This window comes from Triticum dicoccoides, unplaced genomic scaffold (assembly GCF_002162155.2).
Source record: "Triticum dicoccoides isolate Atlit2015 ecotype Zavitan unplaced genomic scaffold, WEW_v2.0 scaffold139423, whole genome shotgun sequence".
NCBI classification, from domain to species: domain Eukaryota; kingdom Viridiplantae; phylum Streptophyta; class Magnoliopsida; order Poales; family Poaceae; genus Triticum; species Triticum dicoccoides.
The window spans coordinates 1-8,778 of record NW_021198799.1 but is presented as its reverse complement, the minus strand read 5'-3'; the positions used below and the strand labels follow the sequence as shown (position 1 = coordinate 8,778).

The following is an 8,778-nucleotide window of genomic DNA, read 5'->3' as shown; positions in this document are numbered from 1 at the left end:
TAATGTTGATGGTGAAGCGAAGATAGACATACAATTTTATTTGCTTGTGATTTGTACAACTTTGGCATAATATTCGCGTCTTGTTCTGTAAAGTATCTAGCTTTTCTCCTACCTGACCACATCAAAACTTGGATCTGTTTCTGTATGTAACACTATCTATCTGCTGCTATGTTGACTGTAAACTGGGTCACTGAGATGAAATCATGGATAGTTAGAAGTTTATAACTTCCTACAAGCACCTTCATACAGTTATCACGTCTCATTTTTTTATGTTTCACTATTCTTGCTTGACCTATCTTCCTATTAAACCTCTAATTACCGACTTAATAACGGAAACCAGATTCTTTGAACATTTAAAATAAGATCGCTTTCTTTTTTACTAGTGAACATTAAGTTTCAAGGTCTGCCATTTATACAGATTAGGCTCCATAAATCAACCTCTATTAGGCACACTACATAGTGCATACATTAAAGCTGTTTGTATTTCTCTTTCAGATAACGAATTTCTGGTATTTTATGCTTACATGGTCATTATATTAATAAAGCAGTGCTGCTTTGCAGTTCTCCTGGCCTCCATTTGTAATGGGATCAGCGTTTCTTGTTATTCTTCTAATAATGAAAAAACTAGTAAGTTTATATTTCTATATTGATTACATTTATTCATTTGCAAAATGTTTCTTAGGTTTATTGTTTTTAATGGCATCTTAAATTCTTGCAGGGAAAAACGAATAAAAATTTACGTTTCCTGAGAGCTTCTGGTCCACTAACAGCTGTTGTTCTTGGAACATTGTTTGTGAAAATATTCCGTCCACCTGCCATATCAGTGGTGAGTAAGCTCCTTCTATTGTGTTGTCCTGAATTATATGATGTTATGCATAAACAGTAAAATAGCTGTGAAACCTGTACCTTGGTATGCAATTTTTTTCATTTGACATTTGTTCTGATGACTCGTATGTGTCCTTTGAGGCTTTGGAGAGTTTTTGTGTGCATGTGTGTATCATTAAATGTTATGATTATGGATGACTCTTCAGATATTTTTGCAATACAAGGTTTTCTGTGTAAGTCCATGAAAATAGTATATGAGGTGCGTTATTTCTGTTTTTTTTTTCATTTTGTAATTCAAATGTGCGCCTACGATAAATGTTTTTTTTTTCATTCATTATAAGTTCTCATCGAGTCACTGGTGACAGACTGCCACAATCAACCCTTATGTTGATTACCTGATTGTCACTTTGGCAAAGCACACATCTGGTAGATACACCCTCCGTCCGAAAATACCTGTCATCAAAATGAACAAAAAGGGATGTATCTAGAACTAAAATACACCTAGATACATCCTCTTTTATTCATTTTGATGACAAGTATTTCTGGACGGAGGGAGTATTTTTATTTTATCAAGTTAAATTTACTTTTATAACACATTATGATGGAAAACTACATCACAAGTTATCCTCTGTTTCTTGAGTGCCTAGGTAGGTGAAATACCGCAAGGCCTTCCCAGTTTCTCCATTCCTCGAGGATTTGAACATCTGATGTCCCTAATGCCAACAGCAATACTTATCACTGGTGTTGCCATTTTGGTAAAGCATGTTCTATTTTTTTTTTTACTTTTGTTAGTGACCACTAAATATGCAGTATATAATTTTAGGAGTCTGTTGGGATCGCTAAAGCGTTAGCTGCGAAGAATGGTTATGAGTTGGACTCCAATAAAGAGGTATATATGCTGCCATAAACCACTGACTAATAATTAGTTTTTGTTGGTACAAGCTGTTCACATTTGTTCGTCAAATGCAGTCCTATTTTTTTTGTCATCTTGTGTAATTAAATAATGGGTTCCATGCACAACATCTCTGTACATGTAATATATTTGCTCATAGAAACTAGTTGGTGATGATATTTTATTCTGTAAGATTGTGAATATTGCGTAATGGAGGGTGTATTGAGCCTCAAGGGCAAGTATAAACAGAGGTGTGAGACTTGAGGGCCTAGAGATCGGCAAGACGAGATAACAAATCATATCCTACCAATTATAGAGATATTGTAATAATATAAGATGTTCACCTTGGGGTCACACCAACCATCTGATCTGCTGCCACCTCTAAACTGTGATGGGATTATGCACCACCAGATCACCTACCAAACTCTGTCTTGCCAAAAAAAAAATCTTAACATGAATTTTGCAGATACAAGGAGCAGCACCTCAATTCAATGAAGCAAATAATCTTGTCCTTGCTAGTAGTAGACTGTAATTCTTTTGCATGCATAGCTAAAGCCTATAAGTATTTTTTTTGGAAGCTCCTACTTATCATAAAATTTTAGTGATGATGTCATTTGCGAAGAATCAAACAAGATGATTTAGGTCCCTTTCTTCCTAGTTTCTATTCCAGTTACCTCACACTTTCAAATTTGGGATTTTTTCTCTCTCAAAAACGCAGGAGAGGTGCGCTTCATTTCATTTAGAGAGAAAAAAAGGAAGGGGCAAAAAACACCCCCTACCACTAAACACACACCACCACACACGCCCCCGCTAAATGATAATGTTCCGTGGTGATCAAGATGCCTGTTCTAGATGGTAACACTGGGAGTTTTAACTAGTGATTATTGTTTCCAGAGGATGGATGTCTCGGTCAGTTATTAAACAACTCTGAAGTGATGTGGGAATGATACACCACGGTTTGATTTTTCATCACAAGCCTAATGGTACAATTTCTACCTAACAAAATTAGTTGTCAAATATGGAAAAGTTGACTGCATATTTTTCTAGGACCTCATGTATCTTGGAATGTACTCCCTCTGTAAACAAATATAAGACCGTTTAGATCACTAGTGTAGCATCGTTGCAGAACATTTTTTGTTTACAGGAATATACAAAATAATTTATGCATTGCATGTAGCAGTTTTCATTATTTCTAACTAATACTCTCATTGTTAAAAATCAACTCTTCTGATGAAGTTTTCCTTTGTTACAGTTATTTGGCCTTGGCCTATCAAATATATGCGGTTCATTCTTCTCTGCATATCCTGCTACAGGTAGAATATTAATCATATTTAATGGAAAATATCTGTGCTACTTCATTTATCTTCATTTCTACTCTATTCTTTACGTGAAAATCACGATGCTTAGTTACTCGCTAGGCTTTAGAAAGCTGATGATTATCAATGGATGTCCATGCAGGCTCCTTTTCTAGGTCTGCTGTGAATCATGAAAGTGGGGCAAAGACTGGATTGTCAGGAATCATAATGGGCATAATAATTTGCAGTGCTCTCTTGTTTATGACACCATTATTTACTGATATACCTCAGGCAAGATTACCAGTGTGTTGTTTGTTTGGTAGCACTCCTTCAGTTTATTTTGGCATGATAATACTCACTAAGTAACTATTGTTGGATTGCTCAATGGAGTTCTCCATCTGGGCACCTTCTTTGCATGTTGCTGTTCTGTACGCCTTTCTTCCATTGATGATATACATCAGTATAGATTAAATGTGATGCATAATTTCACTATATCTTAAGGCCCTTGCTAACTGTATCTTGTAGAACCTATTTAATGGTAAATTTTTCTAAAATTTCCTGCTGGAATCAAACTGTTATTGTAAATTTAGGCAAAATTAAGCTTTCGCAATACAAGCCTTATATCGGTGGTGTATATTTATTTCACAATTTGAGTTCCAAGTGTGAATTTCCTCGCAAAAACAAGAGTCATGTTTGAGTTTAACATTTGCATTTTTTTGTTTTTAAACTATTAATGATATGAACAATATAGATTAGATATGATCCATCATATCACTAATCACTATACCTAAAGGCCCTTGATTAGTATACCTTTAGAACCTATTTGGAATGCTCATATTTTCCAAAATTTCCTGCTGGAAATGAACTGTTCTTGTAAAATTCTGGTAGAATTAAGCATGCATCATAAGCCTTGTATCTGTGGTGTATATTATTTCACAGTTTTACTTTTCTTGCAAAAAAGAAGAGATCAAGTTTAAGGCATTTGCAGATTTACTAGATCAAATTTATATACATCAGGTGTATAAAAAGGTTACAAACAAATATTTGCAATTTATCATGTTTAAGTTGAAACTCTTAAGAGACAAATTAATTGCACAATCTTGTTTGTTAGAATGTACCACTATGCAGAAATAGAATTTGTTAAGGTCCACTTTTTTAAAATGGACTAACAAAGTTTATTGGCAAACATGTCTTCAATTTCTTTCCAAATAAAATGTATATCTGCGTCATAGTATACCTGTGCTTAACGAGATCTAAGTGCTATATGCTTACTTACGTTTTCATCTCATTTTTCCCAGTGTGCATTGGCTGCCATTGTGATTTCTGCTGTCACTGGCCTGGTAAGGACATCTAAATGCTCATATTTGTACATACTGTGAACCACTGTTTTTAATTATTTGTACTACATTGTCAGCAGGCAATCATTAACTTCTGGTTGCCTGCTGCGCTGGCAATGTAGTACCTTTTCCCAATAAATAAAGCTATGTTTATTTCTTTCCAAATTACAGCGTACGGTTTCTGCTCTAATTTGCCATCTCAGTTCTTTATTGAGCTCTCTTTCTTCTAACGGTTCATTTTTGTATTGATTTAAATCATTTCGCACCTAATTTCTCATGGATATTGGGACTGTATTTAGGTAGATTATGAAGAGGCCATCTTCCTGTGGGGTATTGATAAGAAGGATTTCTTTCTGTGGGCGATGACGTTTGTTACAACCTTAACTTTTGGCATTGAGATTGGTGTCCTTGTTGGGGTAAGTACATGGAAAATTTTCAGATTTAGTATGGAGAAGAATCATTTATTTGATGGTAGCACTTTCCTTTGTAGGTCGGGTTCTCGCTGGCATTTGTAATCCATGAATCGGCAAATCCGCATATAGGTAAGTAATTGTACTAAACTAGACATGATGAGCACTTACAATCTGCTTGATAACAACACATCATTATTTCTCAAAGTCAGCAACCACCCTTGTGTCTCACCATGCTCTTCTATTGGACCTTTGATCTACTAGTATTTCTTCACTGGAGAGTTTGAATGATCTTTGCCATTGTTTTCAATTGTTTTTTTGTCAAGGGTTTTTATTGCTTGGTTTGACTTTGAGTCTGGTCTGCAGTATATATTTAATAGGTTTTATGGCCCATCTACAGCTGTTTTGGGCCGTTTGCCTGGCACCACTGTGTACAGGAATACATTGCAATACCCTGAGGCTTATACATACAGCGGGATTGTTGTTGTCCGTGTTGATGCGCCAATCTACTTTGCTAATATAAGTTACATAAAAGACAGGTCAATCTCTTCATCTGTTTAAGCAGTTTGTCTCATTAAGATTCTTTGTTAGCCTGTTGCCAGTTTAACCTTTCCAAAAAAAAAAGATGCAAGTTTAACCAAAATCCTTTATCAGGTTGCGTGAGTATGAGCTCAAACTCCCAAATTCAAACCGGGGACCTGATGTTGGAAGGGTGTATTTTGTGATCCTCGAAATGTCTCGTAAGCCCTTTATTTTCTGTTGCAATGTTTACATGGCGCAGACAACACTGCTGCCTGCAACTAATTATCTCATAAAAAGAATCTCAATTGTACTTGTCAAACTACCTAGATGAATGGACTAAAATGATGGAATTTTATTGGCATGCAGCTGTTACGTACATCGACTCGAGCGCTGTTCAAGCTCTCAAGGACCTGCACCAAGAATACAAAGCACGCGACATCCAGGTTCTTACTCTCAGCAGTTCTTCTATTCGCTAGTTCAGTACTCCATGAAAAGAAATAGTAAAGATGCCTGTGTGGAGCTAGCATTTCAAACCCTTGGAGGCTTTTTGATTGATTGCAGATTGCTATAGCGAACCCTAACCGGCAGGTGCATCTACTGCTGTCAAGAGCGGGCATCATCGACATGATTGGCGCAGGGTGGTGTTTCGTCCGAGTGCACGACGCGGTGCAAGTATGCCTCCAGCATGTGCAGAGCTCATCGTCGAATGCCATCAAGTTATCCCCACAGGCGTCTGGGAACTTGACTGAGTCTCCCAAGGCGCAGCAGCGGTATGGCTTCCTGAGGAACCTCTGGCAAGCACAAGACGGGAATGGGAGCGCCGGTGACGAGGCCCAGTCGTTGCTGCGCCAAAACCTTGTGTAGCCAATTGTATTTGTGTTGTTGTGTATGCATATAGACTGTTCAGGAAAAAAAATTAAGGATGTAATTAGTCAGTCCTCCCTTGTTTTGTTGTTAATAGAGTGGGAATTTAGGACTGTGTTGTAAAAATACAGTGTAGATACGTCAGTAGCATCTCTTGTCGAGTCACCAGTTATCTGTATAATAACAATGTAATCTGTATCACAACTCCACGGGGTAGCGATCTGGCTACCGTGAAAATTTGAGATTCTTGCAAGAGAAAAAAATGATGAATGTATATGCTGCTGCTGTTTCAGTTCTGTGGTCGATTCCTGTCCATATCCCCTCCATATCCCTCGCAGGTTTGGGATTCCTAAGGCCGCGCTTGGCATGAGAGTATTTTTATACATCTGTATTTATTTTACAGGTGTATAATACCGGTCACACTTGATTTTGAGTTCGAAAGAAAATGACCGACGAAGGTCTGTATAATTTACAGGGGTATTGCGCCGTGAAACGCCAATCCAATCAGGGTCTAAGGGTGTGTTTGGTAGCAGTTCCTACAATAGCATTGTTGTTCACCTTTGAGACATACTAACTGTAGACATGTTGAGTATATGCATTTGTTGTTATTTGGTAGCGATGTATGTGCTGAGATATTCAGGTGAGACTTTATTTGGTAGCTTGCATGTGTTTAGACCCCGATTTTTCAAAAATTCAAACAAATTTTAAAATTCTGAACATTTTTCTGAAATTTAAACAAAATTTTAAATTCTGAACATTTTTTAAAAAATCTAAAACATTTTGGAATTCCTTTTTTGAAAATTTATACAAAATTTGATACTTTGAACATTTTTTAAGAATTTAAATTTTTTTTTAATTTTTTAGCCTTTTTTGAAAATTTAAACAATATTTGAAATTCTAAACATTTTTTTTACAAATTTAAACAAAATTTGAAAATCCAAACTTTTTTAAGAATTATTTTTTTGAAAATGTAAACTGATTTTAAAATTCTGGACATTTTTTGAGAATTGAAACAAAATTTGAAATTCCGAACATTTTTTGAGGGTTGGGGCGAGCATGGCTACCTCCATGCACCCTATCTGAGCGTGCTCGACTCAGCATGGTCGAGAGGCATTTTTGCATGAGATGGCATAGTCAAGGTGAGCCATACACCCTGCCAAACAGTCAAAAGTGGGTTCTATAGGGAACGTTTGAGCTCATGCACCCTACCAAACATACTCTAACTGAACAATCAGAGTACGCTGGAGCTCGTGAAATAAAGTTAACCTTTGTTTTATGTTGAGAAGAGATAGATAACTTGGGCAGCTGATGTCGGAGCATGTTTTACAATTAAGAAAAATTCACCCATGGTCCCCAAACTTGAGCTAGAGCTCACTTTTAGTACCCGTACTTCAAAATACCCGAAATATGGTGTCTCGATTTATCAAAGGGGTTCACCTACAGTCCCAAATATGGTTTTGTGTACATATCTACTGATTTGGCATTGGTCCACTAGATCCACTTGGGCGCTGACTGGCCACGTAGTCGCAACAGCTAGAATACGCGGGGAGCCGAGGTTTTTTTTTTGCAAAATCGTGAGAACTAAAACCCCACCCACCCCTGGTTGGACCAGACCACATCCCCTCGCTCCCCCCTCACTCTCCTCTCCACCAACCCTAGTTCCCAAATCCGTCGCCGTAGCTAGGCACTGCCGCCACAACGATTGTCGCCGCATGCAACCACTCCCGCCGCCGGCGACATCATCCTCATGTCATCTTCGAGCTCCATCCTCTCTAGACTGTTTGGCCGCTTAGTTTCTGTGCCTTTGACCGATTTCCCCGATTGTGGCGACGCCGTGAAATTCTACCGCTCTAGCACCGATGAGCACGATGGTTGGGTTTTCTACAAGTGCAGCAAGCACTCTGTAAGTGTGGCATGGTCATTTTGTTTGCCATTCTATTTGGTTTGTAGGTGTGTCCTGGTTGACGATGATGTGTGCTTGATTTGTTTGCTCCGATGATGACCATGCCTAGTATAGTTTCAATCACATATGGTTCTAGCTACTGCTTGCTATGATTCATGCCCTGTTAAGTTGTTCAGTAGTTTAATTTTGGCCTATTTAACAAGACATGGCCTTGCTTTGGCCGATTTGTTTGCTCTATAAAGTAAAGATGCATTTTTTTCATTCCTAGGTCAGATGTGATTTCTGGTGCTAGGAGCTAGAATATGTGGAGCATCTGGTTGCAACTAGGGTTCTTATTGGTGATGCTGCTATTGATGCAATAGGTGCAGCAGAGGACAGGGGGGAGAACTTGAGAGGAAGAGGAGTGAATCAATGGAAGGAAGAAGCATAAGTGGAAGAGGCATAGCTGGAAGAGGCATTGCAAGCAGAGTTAATTTTGGCAGCCCTAGTGAGCAGAACGTTTCTACCAAGCAGCAAGCTACTGTGCTGCTTGGATTGGGTAGAGAGATCCTTCTAGTGCTGGAGCTGGTGATGGCTAGTGTTATGGTGCTTTATGTGCCGTGTTTCATCTTAATTATGAACAACTGAAGTGTTGATAGATGAATAGGTGTTTTAGGTGAAGTAGCCCTTAGTTAAGCAGACCAAAAGCCTTTGTTTGGTAAGGTTGTAATGGCTTTATTTTGGTTTGGCT

General features: G+C 38.0%; 1 protein-coding gene across 1 annotated transcript; it reads left to right on the top strand.

The window, feature by feature from the left end:
* Nucleotides 1-516: 516 nt before the first annotated feature.
* On the top strand, nt 517-6,437 carry LOC119343754 (sulfate transporter 4.1, chloroplastic-like). Its single transcript, XM_037614548.1, has 13 exons — nt 517-627; nt 719-826; nt 1,473-1,580; nt 1,649-1,714; nt 2,970-3,030; nt 3,176-3,303; nt 4,311-4,352; nt 4,649-4,765; nt 4,840-4,891; nt 5,160-5,298; nt 5,414-5,499; nt 5,648-5,724; nt 5,843-6,437. The coding sequence occupies exons 1-13, from the start codon at nt 583-585 to the stop codon at nt 6,143-6,145; spliced, it is 1,332 nt and encodes a 443-aa protein (XP_037470445.1). The 5' UTR covers nt 517-582; the 3' UTR covers nt 6,146-6,437.
* The last annotated feature ends 2,341 nt before the right edge of the window (nt 6,438-8,778 follow it).

Bases quoted from the DNA above. Each gene is read 5' to 3' on its own strand.
- LOC119343754 (XM_037614548.1), top strand. From the start codon at position 583: ATGGGATCAGCGTTTCTTGTTATTCTTCTAATAATGAAAAAACTA. The intron at 4,353-4,648 runs GTAAGGACATCT...GACTGTATTTAG, and splicing joins TTTCTGCTGTCACTGGCCTG to GTAGATTATGAAGAGGCCAT. The intron at 4,766-4,839 runs GTAAGTACATGG...TTTCCTTTGTAG, and splicing joins AGATTGGTGTCCTTGTTGGG to GTCGGGTTCTCGCTGGCATT.